The 18,001-nt window shown below is 51.2% G+C and overlaps 1 protein-coding gene across 1 annotated transcript in view; it reads right to left on the bottom strand.

Moving 5' to 3' along the window:
* Positions 1 to 18,001, bottom strand: part of LOC135913855 (thiol S-methyltransferase TMT1A-like) — a 75,084-nt gene that overhangs the window by 4,470 nt on the left and 52,613 nt on the right. The window contains exon 2 of the mRNA XM_065446553.1: positions 15,590 to 15,739. Within this exon, the coding sequence (XP_065302625.1) occupies positions 15,590 to 15,739 (150 nt within the window). The remainder of the gene's footprint in view (positions 1 to 15,589; positions 15,740 to 18,001) is intronic.

The following is an 18,001-nucleotide window of genomic DNA, read 5'->3' as shown; positions in this document are numbered from 1 at the left end:
ATGGCCGCCACTTCCACGTACACGACCGCCAGAGGAGCCGCAGCAGAAGCCGCCCCCAGTGCAGCAAGGTGCTGTATCCGAGGAGTCGCGGAAAACAGATGAGCAAGTGATAGCACTTATTAGGCCTTTAATGAATGCCATTCGCGTGTTGCTAAGCAACATGCACACACCGTCTGCCAGAAGTGCGCTTCAAGTACTGGACGCTCTAAGTCCGGTGCTTGCAACCCTTGAGTAGATCATGGCTCCACAGCCGCGGTCTTTTAGGGAAGACGTCGGACAAGCAGCTATTTTCCAGTAGAATGCGCGCGGACTCAGAGCGCGCCTTTCGGATTTCCGTCGCTTCGTGTACGCCAATATGTTTCCCATTATCGTCATTTGCGAGCCGAACTTAACGAACACAATCAGGCTTTCTGGATATGAATTATTTATGTCGTCAACTGTTTATGAAAACAGTAAGGTTTTGGTCTGTATTCGCCGTGACCTCACCTACACTCGTCAGCCTGTACCACCTAACGACAATAATCAATATATATGCCTAAACGTAAGGAAAAAGAATTTGGCCTTTACTTTTGTGGGCGCCTACCTATCTCCGTCAAGTCGATTTGATTACAAAAGACTGCAAGACATCCTTTCCTCAACCTCCCATCCCTGGGTCATCATTGGAGATTTCAACGCCCATCATACACTCTGGGGAAGTCCGATGATCAACGCAAGAGGCAGAGCTCTGGTATCTTTCGCCTCCAGTAATGAACTTTGGCTGCTGAATGATGGAAGTCCTACCTTCTTACGTGGCTCCACCTACAGCAGCTGTCTTGACTTGGCTTTCGTCTCACGAAGCCTTGTCAGACGTGCAGGGTGGTTTGCGGACATAGAGACGCACGGAAGCGACCATATCCCCACGTACATCAAGATCAGAGGATTGTCCGCTTCCAAAATAAGGGATACGATCCAAAGAGTGGACTGGCCTAAATTTCAGTCTATAATGGAAGAACACTGCGCCGCCAATCCATCTTTCGACTTGGAAGAGACAATTAAGAGCGCGGTGCAAGACACTATGCGCACTCTCACATGCTCTTCGAAACTGAACGAATTTGACGTGGAACTAGAAAGACTTCGAGCAATCCGACGACGTGCTGAACAAAGATACCGACGTACGAAAACAATGGACGATCTACGGACCGCCAGGCGCACGCAAAAGAAGATACAGCGCCGGTTAGACAAGCTCGAATCGCAACGTTGGGCTGCCTTCTGTGAGTCGCTAGATCCACGCAAGCCTTTATCGCAACTATGGAGAACGGTGCGCGGACTGCGGACACTTCCCGTACAGCGATTCCCATTCAAGGCACTTGCCCTCTCTCAAAAGAGATCGGAGATTGACATGGCAGAGGATTTCTGCGCCAGACTATCCGGCCAACTCACAGCTACCAACATTCCATCGCCTTCGACCAGCTGTCCGCCACCACGTGATCACCGGTTGGATCTACCATTCTCGATCCACGAACTTAAGGCAGCATTAGCTGTGTGTAGCCGCACATCAGCGCCAGGACCTGACGGAATTTCCTACCGAGCTCTGTGTCACCTGGGGGAGCGAGCGAGAGGTGTTCTTCTTGAGGTGTACAATGCATCTTGGAGAAATGGCACGCTACCAACAACCTGGAAGACAAGTCGCCTTGTTCCACTGCTGAAGCCTGGCAAGTCGCCGTTGGAGCTCTCATCATATCGCCCGATCGCGTTGGCGAGCTGTGTGGGCAAAGTAATGGAGAGGATGGTCCTAGGACGCCTGGAGTGGTACTTGGAGTACCACAACACCTACCCAGATGCCATGGTGGGCTTCCGACGCGGTCGATCATCGATCGATAACGTCGTCGACCTGGTCACCTACATTCAACATGAGAAATGCCGTAAGCGTCTCTGCGCTTCTTTATTCCTCGACGTTAAAGGGGCGTATGACAACGTTACGCATGAGGCCATCCTCTCTGCTCTCGCAGAGGTAGGAGTGGGTGGTCAGATGTTTAAATGGATACGGAGTTATTTATCCATGCGATCCTTTTTTGTAAGCACCGAAGAAGGCCATACTTGTCTACATTATAGCTACCGTGGCGTCCCCCATGGCGGTGTACTTAGCCCTGTGTTATTTAATCTAACACTAATTGCTCTCCTTGAGCACGTGCCAACTACAGTGAGGCTATCAATGTACGCGGATGACATCTGCATATGGACGTCTGCAGTAACACGCCTACATTTGCGAGCGAGAATTCAGAGAGCCGCCACACAAACTGTTCTCTACCTTCGTAATCGAGGCCTGGAAATTTCCTCAGAGAAATGTGCACTAGTGCCATGTACGCGCAAACCCATGGCCAACTACAGTGTAATGATAAATGGCCAAATAATACGACGGGTCCGATCGTACAAGTTCCTAGGTGTCATAATCGGCAGGGACTTGTCATGGAGCCCACACGTATCATACATGAAAAAACGGTTGACAGGCATCTGCCACCTGTTCAAGTTTTTCGCTGGCAAGACCTGGGGAATGTCGCCAAGTGCGATGTTGCAACTGTACAGGATGCTTTTCCAAGGATTTCTGCGATACAGCTTGCCAGCAATAAACAACATTGGTAAAACAAATCTACGCACAATACAAAGTCTTCAGGGTCAAGTGCTCCGGATCTGTCTAGGCCTGCCTCAGAGTGCTTCAACAGTGGCTACGATAGCAATCGCTGGAGATCACCTTGTCAAGACCCACATTGAAATTGAAGTACTCAGGACCCATATAAGGCATCTGACCAGCACTCCTCGTCACCACTTGGCCTCCCTAACAGCGGACAGACCACACACATCTTTCAGCCGGGCGATAACCGCATATGATGAATCATTGCCAGCTTGTTTCACCCCGGCTGCGAGACCTTCGATTCCTCCATGGTGCCTCGCTCAGCCAAAAATCAACCTCACAATACCTGGTATCTCGAAAAAAGCTGATCTATCATCGCCAGCCCTTAGACAGCTCACGCTACTGCATTTGTACCAGAACTACCGTGATTCTACGCATATTTACACTGATGGATCTGTCCTTCCAAGTAGCACCGTGGCGGCAATCGTCATACCAGCGAAAGCTACAACAATCAAATTTAAGACGACCCACGCGACAACATCAACGGCAGCAGAGCTCGCAGCGCTCTTTACTGCCCTTCATCACATTGGTGATGAACCACCACATAAATGGACAATATTCTGCGATTCGAAGGCGGCACTGCAGTCTGTACTGTCACCTTTACGACGTGGACCACACGAACAACTAATATTCCATATTGAAGAGACGTTGCAACATATAAGTGAAGCAGGCCATGAGATAACCTTTCAGTGGCTTCCAAGTCACTGCGGGATTATCGGCAATGAACGGGCGGATCACGCTGCCCACTCAGCCCATACTGAGGAGCGCTGCGTCCCGATTCCTCATTCTAGAGCTGACGCAGCACGGAAACTCCGCCTACTTGCTCGGCAGTGCACCGCATCGCATTGGATTGAGCCACATTTAAGAAACACGCGACTGTACTCACTTGATCCAACACTAAGTCTTCGAGCGCCATCACAGCTTCGCCGTAGAGACGGTACGCTTTTATATCGACTTTGGTTGGGCGTTGCCTTTACTAAAGCCTATGCATTCCGCATAGGGATGACCGACAGCCCAACCTGTGACCACTGCAGCCATGAAGAATCAATTGGCCATATTTTGTGTGCCTGCCCGCAGTACAGTACACAGAGGGCATTCCTTCGCCACGAACTTGACAAACTGGACGACCAAGTGCTATCCGAAAAAAGAATTCTACAACATCGAAAGGACCTACCGTCACAGAAGAAGGCCGTGCAAGCGCTATTGCGCTTTTTGCGATCTACCGGCCTGAGTGAACGACTTTAACTGGAACGCCTTTTGTGTGTGTGCCTCCATGTGTGCGTGTTTTTTTTTCCTTTTTTTAGCGTTTTCCTCTCTGTCATCTTTCTAACTCCTATCCCCCGTCCCCAGTGTAGGGTAGCAAACCGGAGACTCATATCTGGTTAACCTCCCTGCCTTTCCTCTTCATTCTCTCTCTCTCTGTATCTTGTGAAATAAGCTTTTGAAAGCACAGAAAAGAAAAGTGGAAAAGTGGAAAAGAAAGTGAAAAGAAAAGTGAAACAGAAAAGTGGAACACTTGTGAGGTGTGCATTATATAGGAAGCAAGTGGAGGTGTGCTACGCCTGTTGCCGCCTCGGGCATCGAGCGGACGTCTGCCCCTCGCCGGACGAAACTACGTGCAGGGGATGCGGCATCGCCAACCCGGACGAACAACACAAGTGCGACCCCAAATGCAGGCTGTGCGGAGGCCGACACTTCACCGCTGCCAAGGAATGCAAGCAGAGGTACCAGACGCCGTACCTCGTCAGACGCAGGCGCGGGGACCGATTCCGAGCCAATAGAAGCAAGTCTCCGGCCCTCGCCATGGGCGAGCGACAACTCCCGGCCGCCGCCGGTCGCTCCGCGGCTCGCGGGAGCTCTAGATCCAAGAGCCCCTCTCCGCCTTCCGGACGCCGTTCCAGGTCCAGGGGAAGATCCCGGTCCAGGGGCAGATCTATGTCCAGGGGCAGATCCGGAAGCCGCTCCAGGAGCCGCTCTGTCTCGAGGGCCCACTATGAGTCCAGTGCCGGCCAGCAGAGGAAGAGAAAGTCGACGCTATCGTGGGCAGATATGGTTGCTGGCGGCGCCCACGCGAGATCCTACCGGGGCCCACGCGACCCGCTTCCAGAGCAATCCAGGGACGCCGAGGTAGCGCGCCTTATGAAGGAAAACGCGGACTTAAAAGAAATGATCAGAAACATGGCTAGTGAAATGATAGAGATAAAGAAATTGGTAATCAGTCAGAGTGCTACATCCAACGCGTCGGCGCCGACCGCCACAGAAGCACCAGTTCCGGCCTGCGACTCGGCCGGCGCCGCCAAGCGTAGGGCAGTTTCCAGTAAGGACGACTCAGACTCTCAAACTTATGAGATCAAAGGCATGCTGGCTACGCTCACTAAGAGTGTGCAGCAGTTGCAACAAGGCTTAGCACAGGTGCAAGTCGCCCTTGGAGACCCGCGGAGAGGCCTAGGCGCGCTGGCCGATCGCATGGACGCCCTCGAGCGTCTGGTGATCCCGAATAATAATACGTCCGTAACTCCGATGCAGGTTGTTGTTCCGAACGCGTCGGGGACTCAGATCAGGGCTACGAGCACATCGGCACGTCAGAGTGGGGGGAACTTCTTGCGTGCACCTGTGCTTACAGCGGGTACCCCGGACACTTTATCTAATCATGGATAGTTCCAAAGAGGAGTTCAAAATTTGGCAGTGGAACTGCAGGGGGTACTCCAATAAGAGGGCTCCTTTGCAGCAATATTTAAGATCGCTACCTAACAAACCACAAGTAATAGCATTACAGGAAACCATCGTCTCTGCCGCATCCCTCTCTGGTTATCGTGCCGTCTCCGTGCAGGGCGAAGGTCGGGGAGTGTGCACGTTAATTGACAGGAGGCTTACACACTTGTCTCACGACCTGAAGCTGGCGAGTTGCAAGGTCGAATACGTCATGTCGGAGGTTCTGCTCAACACGAGACAACGCAACCAGCGAAGAAACAGCGTGTTTATTCTCAACATCTACAGCAATCCTAGGCACTCGCAGCAGCAGTTCAAAACGATACTCAGGAAGTCCGTCGACCTGGCCGGCACCCATCCCTTGGTCGTCGTCGGAGATTTCAACGCACCGTACTGCGTGTGGGGGTACGTCTACGACACGAGCAAGGGCCGGGGTCTGTGGCAGAACGCCAACGAAATGGACCTCACGCTCATCACGGACAAGGCGTTCCCCACCCGAATCGGCAACTCGGTGAGCCGGGACACCACCCCCGATCTGGCGTTCGTGAAGAACGTCGAGGGAGCCGAGTGGAGCAACACCGCAATAAATTTTGGCAGCGACCATTATGTGCTCGAGACCCGCTTCGAAGTCACCCGAAGTAAATCCAGGGAATTCACTGTCACGGACTGGGACCTTTTTCGCAAGCTCCGCGGCAACGACAGTGCACCCGTCCCCAAAGACCTGGAAGATTGGTGCGAGCGAATCAAGAGTGACGCCGAGTCATCCACTAAGAAGATCGTCAGCGACCTGGAGGTAGAAAAGATGGACAGTAGGCTGGCCCATCTGATCGAGGCCAAGCAGGCGCTGCTTCTAAGATGGAAGGGACAAAGGTTTAACCGAAGATTGAGGAAAAAGATCTCCGAGCTTAACAAGGCCATCGAAGATCACTGTCGGACCCTCGGCAAGCAGCAATGGGACGAGGTCTGTGACTCGATAGACGGGCAGATGCGTAACGGCAAGTCCTGGGGCATGCTTAAACATCTCCTCGACGAGGGCAGCACCAGATCCAGTCAGAGACACACGCTCGCCAGAGCCCTGCACGAAGCTACCACATCCTGTTCCGGGGACGAGCTGGTTGCCAAGCTCATGGAGAAATACCTTCCCATAATACCGTCCTAATAATACCCATAATACCCAAATACCGTCCGGAATTGGACGAAGACTTTACCGTGGGGGAAATTAGGCAAGCCATTTTCGCGCTCAAGGGGAGGTGTGCGCCAGGTGCCGACAGAATCACCAACAAGATGCTGCGGAACCTTGACGACGGTTCGATCGCATACCTCACCGAGAAGATCAACGAGACCTGGAAAAACGGCAGCGTCCCAGAGCAATGGAAGACCGCCAACGTCGTCCTGATCCCCAAACCCGGCAAGGCTCCGAACGTGGACAACCTCCGACCGATCTCTCTCACCTCCTGCGTTGGGAAAGTGGCGGAGCATGTCGTCCTCAACAGACTAAACAGATATCTCGAAGAGAACAACATCTATACTCACAACATGATTGGCTTTCGTGCCGGCCTCTCGTCGCAGGACGCCATGAAGATGATCAAACATCAAATCATCGACGGCAGTACCAGAGACACCAGGGCCCTGCTCGGACTCGACCTCGAGAAAGCCTTTGACAACGTTCTCCACGAATACATTCTGGCCTCCGTGGCAGACCTCGAGCTGGGCCCCAGACTATATAACTACGTTCGTTCGTTCCTGACGGGGAGGAAAGCGAAGCTGCGGATCGGCGACTTTGTCTCCGACGAGTTGCTCCTGGGCCCACGGGGCACGCCGCAAGGCTCGGTCATTTCTCCTGCACTCTTCAACATCTGCATGATCGGCCTCTCGAGGAATCTGGCACAAGTTGAAGGTATCAAACACACCATCTACGCAGACGACATCACCATCTGGTGCACCGGCGGTAGCGAAGGGCAAGTGGAAAGCGCCATGCAAGAGGCGGTAGACGTCACGGAGCAGTACCTGCTACCCACCGGACTCAGATGCTCCCCCACCAAATCTGAGCTTCTCCTTTATAGAAAAGAAAAAGGGCGCAGACCCAAGGGCTGGAAACCGGTCTCGGAAAGTGACATTCACCTGTTCACTCGGAGCGGTGACCCGATACCCCGGGTCGACACCATCAGAGTCCTGGGTATGTTTATAGAATCACGCGGCGGCAACGGCACTGCGTTACGCAGGATAATTGCGAAAACAGACAATGCTTTTCGCCTTGTCCGAAGGGTCACGAACAGACATCGTGGCCTCAAGGAGGACAACCTGCTTCGGCTCATCAACGCCTTTGTGCTGTGTCACTTCACCTACACGGTGGCCATGCACAACTGGCTCAGAGCCGAGCGGGAAAAGCTTAATGCCCTGATTAGAAAATTCTTCAAGAGAGCCCTCGGGCTGCCCGTCCGAACGCATACAGAGGACCTCCTTCGGCTGGGCATACACAACACCATGGAGGAGATAGCCGAGGCTCAGGAACGGGCCCAGCTAACTCGGCTGTCCACCACGCCGGCCGGCAGGCGTATCCTCGAGGAGCTCGGACTCGCACCAACCAAGAACTTGGCTGAAGACACCCAAATCCCCAGAGAAATAGGGGAGAAGATCGTGGTCGCCCCTTTGCCCCGCAACGTTCATCCCGTTCACAACGCAGGTCGTCGCAAGGCAAGAGCATTGAATATGCTAAAGCAAGTAAACAGGGACAAAATCGCAGCAAGCTTCGTGGACGCAGCTGCATACCGAGACGGCAAGGCTTTTGCGGTTTCCATCGTTGACACGCTGGGTAAAGTTATCAACTGTGCTTCCGTCCGGACGACGAACCCAGAGGTGGCCGAGCAAGTGGCCATTGCACTCGCCATGCAAGACGGTCGGAGAGACAGGGTGTATAGCGATTCGAAAGCCGCCATCAGGGCATTCCAGAAAGGCCGGGTAGCCCGGCAGGTAGTTCAAATTCTGAAAGGCGCCAAACACGGCAACACCTCCATGCACTCGATTTTTTGGTTCCCTGCACACGTCGGGGCAATTGAGGGAGTTCCTCTGAACCTCAACGAGTCTGCCCACGAGGCTGCGCGTGGCTTTACCGACCGCGCTGCCCTCGGGTCGGGCGACTCTCTCCCCGGACACCGAGACGCTCCTCTCACACACAACGAAATAACTAAATTCTTCTACTTAGAGAGAAGGGTTTTCCCCCCACCTCACTCCAAGTTAAGCAGGCCGCAGGCGGTCACACTAAGACTTCTGCAAACGAACTCGTACCCAAATCCGGCTTCCCTTAATAGCATATATCCAGAGATTTATACCAATTGTTCTTGCGTGGCCTGTGGCGAGGTAGCTACGTTGCCTCATATGCTCTGGGAGTGCGGGTCGCTGGGCCCGAAGTTCACCAAGGAAGAGTGGGACGCCCTCCTGCAAAGTCCCGTCTTTGAGGATCAAATCCTGGCCGTCCAGCGCGCCCGCGATCGGGCCGGCAGACTAGATCTGTCAGTCCCGTCGTGGGATTAGCCAGGTGCGCGTTTTATCGCGCTTTGCTGGATCAAATAAAAGTTTATTCACTCACTCACTCACTATATTGGCTTTTTCTGGTCCCTCAATAATACAAAGCAAAAGGTAACCACACATGTCGCTGCAGTGAGTTGTGGCCGTGCGTTGTTTTGACGCCATCGTGGCGCCTACGTGGTGAACAGCTTCTAGATTTTAGACACCTCTAAAACACACAAAGAAGCTAAGATAGTTTTGCTTAGAAATGAGGTCTCCACGTACATAAATTCCAAATTCAGGGCCTGTCTCACATGTGCTGTTCGTACGCGAATTAGTCAATGTTGCTCATCGCAGTCTGTACGACAGGCCTGAAAGATGGCGCAACAATTCCGTTGCACTGGAATTAATATTTTTCGATTAGTGCATGCAAGATTGCTTGTGAACAACACTGGTAAGTAATGCATGCGAACTTGTCATTAAAGAAAATGTTATGCAAAGGGGTATCTCTTTGCAAAATGTGAGTAAACATCGCACAGTGCGTGGGCAAGGATTGCCATGCACACCAGGAGCCTATACATCCGATACGCAGTACAAGGTTCACCCACAAGTATTCATAAAGTGAGCAGATGAGAGTGGTTCAACGCAGGATTTATTGTATACGTTATACTGTATGTTGGTTTTCATAGCAACAGAAACGGAGCTGGCCTGGGAAAATTTATTCGGTGACTCTTGTTGAATAGAGGAACTTCTTGGCTCGAAGTAAGGAACGACAGTGTGCGCAGATAAAACGCGATGCATTCAATATGATACCGCGGGGAACATGGCGCCGCGCGTGAATAAAAATAAGTTTTGGATTGCATAAGGGAAGAAGAGGTGCCGAGCAGTGCGGACGTATCCACGTCGGCTCGCGCGTTCTTAACTGTTTTTGGACGTCTTTCCAAGAATAATCCTGGATATATATACCTCACCGGAACCGCCAAGTTTCAAAGAATACGCCGATGCCAGAGTTTTATCGGTGGGTGGACTTTTCGTCATATTCTGAGGCTTTTGCTCTACGATCACGCCGACGAGAGAGCTAGCCCGAACGGGCACAGCCTGCTCTCGGCGCGGCAATGCAGGCAGGCCTGCCTGTAGAGGCAGTCCCGCGCTTACGTTTTGCCGTCTCTGTGCGCGACTGAAGCGACGACATGTGCGTTCATCGAAAGCGACGCCATGCCCGAAGTCGTAACTGTGGAAGGCATGGACCTAACCCTGGAAGGTCTCAATGGTGCTGGGTGGATCAGCGCCCTCAAGAACCGTAAAAAGCAGGAGACGAACAGGCCGCCAGTACGAGATGGCCAACGTGGTACCGCGAACAAGCCGGCTGGCTGCCGCACTGCCAAGGGACCAACTAAAAGTCTGTTGTCGCAAGTAACGGCAGCTTCGGGACTTGCGAAGGTCCCGAAGGAACAGATCAAGATTATCGTGCGCCCCAAGGGAGGCCTCGACGTATGAAGAGCCGACGTAGTACTGCTCGCTCAAGCCCTGGCCATGGCGGTGGCCCTGCCTGAGCATCAAACCAAGGAAGACACCGTGTGCTCAAACAAGGTACAGAATATTTTAATCATCTCTTCTCCGCACGCCGCTAATGCGAGGGCCTATGCGAGACTAAATCAAATCCATACTAAGTACGGCGCCTACGAAGTCTCGGCGTACGTCACTGCCCCCGAAGATACGTGCAAAGGCATCATTAGGCACATCGACCCCTGTCACGATGAAGGCACGCTTAGAAACAGGATTGTCAGCGAAAGAAATCCCACGGCACTAGAAGCCAGAAAAATCAAGAACTCGCATGCAGTCGTGATTCTCTTCAGAGGCATGCCTGTGCCCAAACACGTGATCTGCGGCACAGCCTTGTTGCCATGTTCTTTATACCGACGCCAAGTCGACGTTTGCCATGCTTGCGGCCACGCAGGCCACCGTGCCGACGTTTGCATCAGCAACGAGGAAGAGAGAAGCAAATGCCGCGGTTGCGGAAAAGCAAAAGCGGACGACGAAGACGAACATCAATGCTCCCCCAAATGCGAAGCATGCGGCAGGCCCCACGTCACCGGAGACCGAACGTGCAAAAAGCGCTATCAAATTCCATACATCGTACGACGCCGACCCTGAAGACGCCGACAAAGAGCAAGGAAGGCACAACTGGACAAAGAATCTCACGTCACCGACGCAATTGGCGACATCTCGTTGGCTGCACCAGCTGCGCGGAGTGGTTCCATCCTAGGTACCCGATCTCTATCCGGAGGGCGCTCACGCTCGAGAAGGAGAGAATCCAAACAGAGGCAAGGATGGGATCTCGATCTGGCTCCTCGAGATCGAGATCCCGTTCTCGCTCCCAGTCCGTCAAGCCGCCCACGTGGGCCAACAAGGTGAAGGGAGCGACACAGCCGTCTGGGAAGAAGAACGCATCAAGCAAAGAAGCGACAGGTGAGGCACAGCCAGAGCATAGGATCAATCCCCGTATCCAAGCGCTCGAAGCGGAAAATAGGGAACTTAGACGCGAGCGCACAGAGCTTAAGGAATCCTTTAACAACATGAAAGGAAAACTCATAAACCGGCATGAGGTTAGCAACAGTAAACCAGGCCCGTTAGCCGGGCAGTCGAAACGGAAGGCGCTCAACCCGGAACCATTTAGCGACACAGAGGAGGAAGAAGAGGGCGACATAACCGAGGTCAACGAGACCCCGTCCGCCTCCTAGGCTTCCCCCGTCAAAAGCGAGGGTAAACTGGAAAAGACCCTGAGTAGGATTATGGAAATGCTCTCCGCCATTGAGTTGAGAGTAACGCTATTAGAAAGACGTATGGGTCAGCCCAAAAGTAGACAACACCTACTGAACCACTCCCGACAGGATCAAATCCCGATGGGGTGCCACAGGTTTCTAAAAGTTCACAGTAAACAAGATGGCTCACACAAATAACAATACCGTTAAAATTTGGCAGTGGCGCTGCGCTAGCTTCCAGAGACGCAAGGCTCCGTTAGGTCAGCGTCAGCTCGTCAGATCGGTGACAGACAAGCCACAAGTCACTTTACTGCAGGGCACGCTCGCGGAGAAGGATATTACTCTGTCGGGGTATCACGCAGTAGCGTACAAAGGCGAAGCGGGGAGAGGCATCGCCGCCTTAGTTAAAAAAGAGTGTCTCCTTTGTGGAGCACATCGTTCCAAGATATCGTAGCGGACTAGAAGCACAACTGATCGAGCTTGTGCCCAGTAGATCAAGCAACATGAATGTCTTTAATCTTAACATCTACAGTTGGCCTGCAGATAAGAACGGAGGCTTTATTGCACTTTTACATTCCGCAATCAGGGCAGCCCGAAACGTGCCCCTTTAATTGCGGGGAACTTGAACGCTCGGAACACTGAATAGGGATACGGCTTTAACAGCAAGAAGGGCACAAACTTAGCCGGATGTGCAGCCGATTTTAACCTCACGCTTGTTACAGATCCTAGGTTTCCCACTAGAAGGGGTAATTCGGTCAGTCGAGACACAACGCCAGACCTCACATTCTTCCGAAATATCGAGGGCACGTGGGATAATCTCCAGGAGGGCTTCGGTAGTGACCACTACGTTCTCGAAATCGCGGTGCAGGTCGAACCCAAACCTCCGGTCAAATACGAATACGTCGATTAGGGTCTTTTCCGCAATAATTCGAGCCGAAACCGCCCCTTCAAGCGAATCCTTCAAAGAACTAATTGTCAATCTTAAACAGGCTGCCAAAAACGCGACCAAAGAAATCAGCACCAAACTTGAAGTCCCCATAATGGACTCTCGGTTAGCGCATCTCCTGGAGGCTAAACACGCTCTTGGAGGGAGGTAGAAAATACAGAAATTAAATCGCCGACTACGAGAAAAACTAACATCACTAAACAAGGAAATAGAGTGCTATTCCAAGCAACTAGCCCTGCAACAGTGGGACGAAACGTGCAACGAAACGGACGGTCGCATGAGAAGAGGCAGTAAGCGGAATCTGCTTAAAAGCCTCCTAAACAATAAACAGTCCCGGAATGCGCTAAATCTCACCATCGATAGGCTCATACATAAGCAGGTCACCTCAAGCCTCACAGACGCTGTAATTGTCAACGACCTGGCGCGAACTTACCTACCCGTCAAGGGAGGAGATTCGCAAGTCATAAGAGCGAGAGCGGCTTCGCGAGGCTAGACAGGCCAGAATTAGACAAACCTTTTAAGATTTCAGAAATCAGAGACGTACTCTTCAACCTAAATGGAAGATCGGCCCCGGGGCCAGATAGGGTCACCAACAAGCTCCTCCAGAACCTGGACGACAAGGCCATCGAAATCCTAACGGCAGAGATAAACGAGGTGTGGAGCTCGGGGCAGGTCTCGTCGGAATGGCGCACCGCCAAGGTGGTGCTCATCCCCAAACCGTGGAAACCTCCGCACATAAATAACCTGCGTCTCATCTCTCTAACATCGTGCATTTGCAAAGTGGCAGAACATACAGAACACAATCGAATCGTCGAACACGTAGAAAACCACGAACTATTTAGGCATAATCTAATAGGTTTTAGATAGGGACTCTCCATACAGGACGCAATGCTCCTCCTGAAAAGATCTATATTCGATAACGAGACGCGGGACGTACGAGGTATCATTGCACTCGACCTCGCTAAGGCCTTTGAGAAGGTGGCTCACCAACACATCTTGAACAAAATTTCCCATCTCAACCTAGGGCGGAAATTCATTAATGTTACTATCTGGTTCCTATCGGAGATGAAAGCGTTCCTTAGACTAGGCACGATCTCGGGCGGTCCGTACGAACTGAGAAACGGCGGAACCCCTTAGCGCTCGGTCCTATCCCCGCTACTATTTATTATCGCCATGCATATGCTCTCTGAAAGGCTGGCCACACTCCCAAAAATAGGCCACGCAATCGATGCAGACGATATACCAATCTGGTCTGCGGGGATCTTTGGCCGATCTAGAGCAATCTCTCCAGGCGGCCATAGACGTAACGGAAGAATTTCTTACATGCACGGGTCTCAAGCTGTCACCGACCAAATCCGAACTCCTGCTCTACAGGCAGTCGAGGCAGGGCGTTAGGAACCTCGAGCCTCTGGAAACGCTGCCAGTCGAAATTACAACACGAGAAGGGCACCCCATTCCGAGGGTGAACACCATCAAAATTTTAGGACCTTTGATCAACGCCAAAGGCTGTAATGCAGAGGCTCTAAACAAACTGGGCGCGCAGGCGAAAAATGTACTAAGACTCATAACTAGAACTGCAAGCAAAAGGGGCCGGGGGACTCAAGGAGGACAACCTACTCAGGGTCTTCCAAGCTTTCTTCATCAGTCACATTACTTACACGGCACCGTACCTCAAATGGAGCAAAATTGAAAAGAACAAACTCGACACGCACATCAGGTCCGGCGTCAAAAGAATACTCGGTATTCCACAATCCGCTAGCACAATAAAACTACTTGAACTGGGAATTCACAATACCACAGACGAATTAATTGAAGCACAGTTTGTTGCACAGATCTCCAGGCTATCGTCAACTAAGCCGGGAATCGAGATTCTTGATGAAGCTGGTCAACTCCCTATACAGGCACCGCTAAACCGACACCCCCTGTCTAAATTAGCCCGTGAAGGTGTAAAGGTTGAGCCCGTGCCGAGGAACATCCACCCAATATATAACAAAGGGCGCAGAAGAGCGCGGGCTGGAGCCATCCTTCCACGAATCGATCTTTACGGGGCAGATGAATTCTTTGTTGACGCCGCCAAATATGGCAGCGAGCACAGGTTTGCAATCACGGTCGCTGACGCGCGCGGAACACTTATCAGAGCCGCATCAATCTACGCTAAACACGCGAACGAGACGGAGGAAACCGCGATAGCCTTGGCTCTTCAAGCCGCAAAAGGCCCGGCGTCCATTTTCTCCTACTCGCGCACAGCGGTCAGGGCTTTCTCGTCCGCTGCAGTTTGTAAACACGCAGCCGACATTGTTAACAGATGCTTTGGTATTATCACGCGAGGAGAAACTGCAGGTCATACCATAGCATGGTTCCCGGCCCACATGGACGATGCAACTAACCGAGCGGGTTGCAACCCTAACGAGGGAGCCAACCGCCTCGCGCGTGAATTCACGACCCGCGCCCGAGCTAGCGGTCCGGCTCTCCCGCAGGGTTGCCTCTTCAAAGATAAATTTACAACGTTTCATGAAATTACGTCACATTACAAACACAGCAGGAGAAAATTCCCTCCCCCCAGCCCGAAACTGAACAGGGCTCAGTCTGTTACTTTCAGGCTTTTACAGACGAGATCGTACCTCACCCCGAGAGCGCTTAGTTGGATAGACCCGAACTTTCTGCAATCGTGCTCAAAAGGCGGTCAAGCGTGCTGCTCCTTCGACCACATGCTCTAGCTGTGCCCACACTACGCGGGCTCCGACTTTCATAACAAGTCCGAGCGGGACGCCTTGCTGAAGAGCTCGGATTTTCCAAACCAACTACAGGCCGTCCAGAGGGCCCGCGACGTCGCGGAGTCACCATCTCCCTGTCCCGTCGTGGGCGGAGCCACCAACTTTATGGGGGAGCCTTCGTCAAGTTCCTCAGGGCACTCTAATAAAGTTCTTGTCAATGTCACTGGATTGCATAACATAAGCCAACTTTTGCACGTATAATTGTGGATGTCACTTGAGCGCCTACCTTTGCAAGGACACGCTTGCATTCGCTGAGTAGTTTCGAGCCATCTTTCGCCGTGCAGAGGACGAAGGCGAGGAGAACAGCGTCGAAGTGTTCACCAGGTAACATTCCCATGTCCTCGCCATATCCATGGATGACGCGCTTCATCTCGACCTGAGGGCAGGAGACCAAGTACTTGTTGCACGCACACATTTCACACTAGAAAACTAAAGACTCCTACTAGGGTTTCGTTAAAACCTTTGTCATACAAACGTTATTTGCCTCACGCTCATGTCAGTTTATCCGTACACAAGTAACTTATTATAGATAAGCGTATGGTAACTATCACCCTCATCAAGAGTTTGGCGCATCGCAGCAGCAAATTGCCGCCTATTCATTGTAGAAGCTATAGCTCCTCGAGATCAGAGTTCCGAAGGTTCTGAAGATATAACAAGATATTCTACGTGCTGTCCTGTCCTCTCTTGTGCACCTTGCACAGCATGTCTATTATTTAGGTACAGACCAACTAGGCCACAAGAAATATTTCTGAAAAGATTTTAGATTTTGCGAAAGCTCACGCCGACCAGGGGTTGAAAATCTTCTCAGTCGATGTCAACGAATTGCGCTGCTCATTGTTACCTGCTAACATGTGTCGAACTAAGCATAGACGAGTGCGGGAGTGCTTAAGTTTCCTCGGGAAGCTGGAATTTCTGTAGGCTATTTTTTGTATTTATTGAAGTTTTACTAATGATCAACTTTCATTCAGTAGAACAATGGTGCCTTCCTCCAAAAAAGGCATGGCTTCCTTGGGTCTTGGCTAGATCCTCGGCTAAGCAATCTATATTTAGTTAAGCTAGGCAAAAGCTTATGAGAACACATAGAGGGATGAAAGGTATGAATTGTGTTTATGTATGAGGAGGATTTCATAACATTTATTGACTGCATGTTTGAACAATTCTGTAAGGAGAGTGCTGAAGTTTTAAATATGTGTCGTCACAGTTTCCACCCCCTTGAAATCACAGTTGAATGGCCGTTAGATGACGGCCATTCAACTGTGATTCGAGGGCTACAGAATCAGCTCCTGGAATCAAATGGAAGTACTTATTAATTCGAGGGCTATAGAATCAGCTCCCAAGCTGATTCTATAGCCCTCGAATAAATAAGTACTTCCATTTGATTCCAGCCGCTTAACAGTAGTCAAGAGAAGCATAACGAATATATGCTTTAACAAGGTGTTAGAGAAGTCCTGCGCGCACTTACTGAACCAGTGTTTTCAGCGTCAGGCCTCGCTCTTAAAGTAAGCCGGTTATCCAACCCGTGTACTGGTGTGAGCAGCAGAAAAACCGCCTACGCAAATGCGCTCTAGACCGGGCCAATCTGACAACCTAACCCACGCAATTTCAGATAACAAAACCATTGCCATCGTTCCCTGCATCAATCAACTCTCGCATAATCTTAAAGTGGCGCTCCGCGGTCACATGAGGGTTACGTTTTCACTGCCTAACAAGCTAGGAAGCCTTTGTCGGGTGGCAGATTCGGCAAGATCAGTAAAAGCTGAGCATGTAAAAAATTCATAGGAAAGAATTTGTGGACTGCAAGTAATTTGTGATTAACCGCACCCCATTGTCCTGCGGAAATCATGATGTTGTCCAGACCAGCGTATGTATAAACGAGCGTATAAGAGAGCACAACAACAAGGTGACACCCCTGCCACCTGATGGTTTTCTTGCACAACATTCTCAAAATTGCAGTTGCAACCCAGTGTTTGATGACACTGGCATTCTAGGTAGATATAAGGACGGGCTTACTCACCTAATCATAGAGGCTGAGAATATCGACGCACTTGGTGAATCGTGCATAAGCAAGCCACCGATAGCGTTTTTGAATAATAGTTCCCTGCGTAAATGGTAGTAATGCTGTTTTCTCGCTACGTTTTTTTTTTCTCTTTCCATCTTCGTTAGAACTAGTTGCTTCCACATTATCCGTGTCGCGTGGCACATGAAATGTATACTATGGCTTGGTATTGAAAATGAAGACTGCTGTTGGCAGTAGCGTTAAGGGTGTTTGTTCTCTTTGTGCCTCCTTATGTCGTTCGTGCCTGTCCGCGCTATAGCTCGTTCATCTGAAGAAAACATTTGAGAGAGTGCAAGGGGGCGTAGCAAACAATAAAAAACCCTGGTTATTATCAGCTGAATCAAGCCCGAAACTATAGCTTCGAGACAAACACGCCACCTAACATGGTATTCAGCGGAAGGGTGACGTTGACATATTTTTCTTGAAACGCGTGCATTCTACGCCTGTCTTGTTAACTACAATGTACGGTCCACGTCGGCTAATCCTCTAGCAGTGACAATTCTCTTTACTACACATAACTGCCCACATAAATGATCTATATTGGATCTTCTTGCAGTAACCACAAATAGAAGGTTGTAAAAC

This window comes from Dermacentor albipictus, chromosome 5, assembly GCF_038994185.2.
Source record: "Dermacentor albipictus isolate Rhodes 1998 colony chromosome 5, USDA_Dalb.pri_finalv2, whole genome shotgun sequence".
Taxonomy (NCBI): Eukaryota; Metazoa; Arthropoda; class Arachnida; order Ixodida; family Ixodidae; genus Dermacentor; species Dermacentor albipictus.
This window is presented reverse-complemented; position numbering and strand designations above follow the sequence as displayed.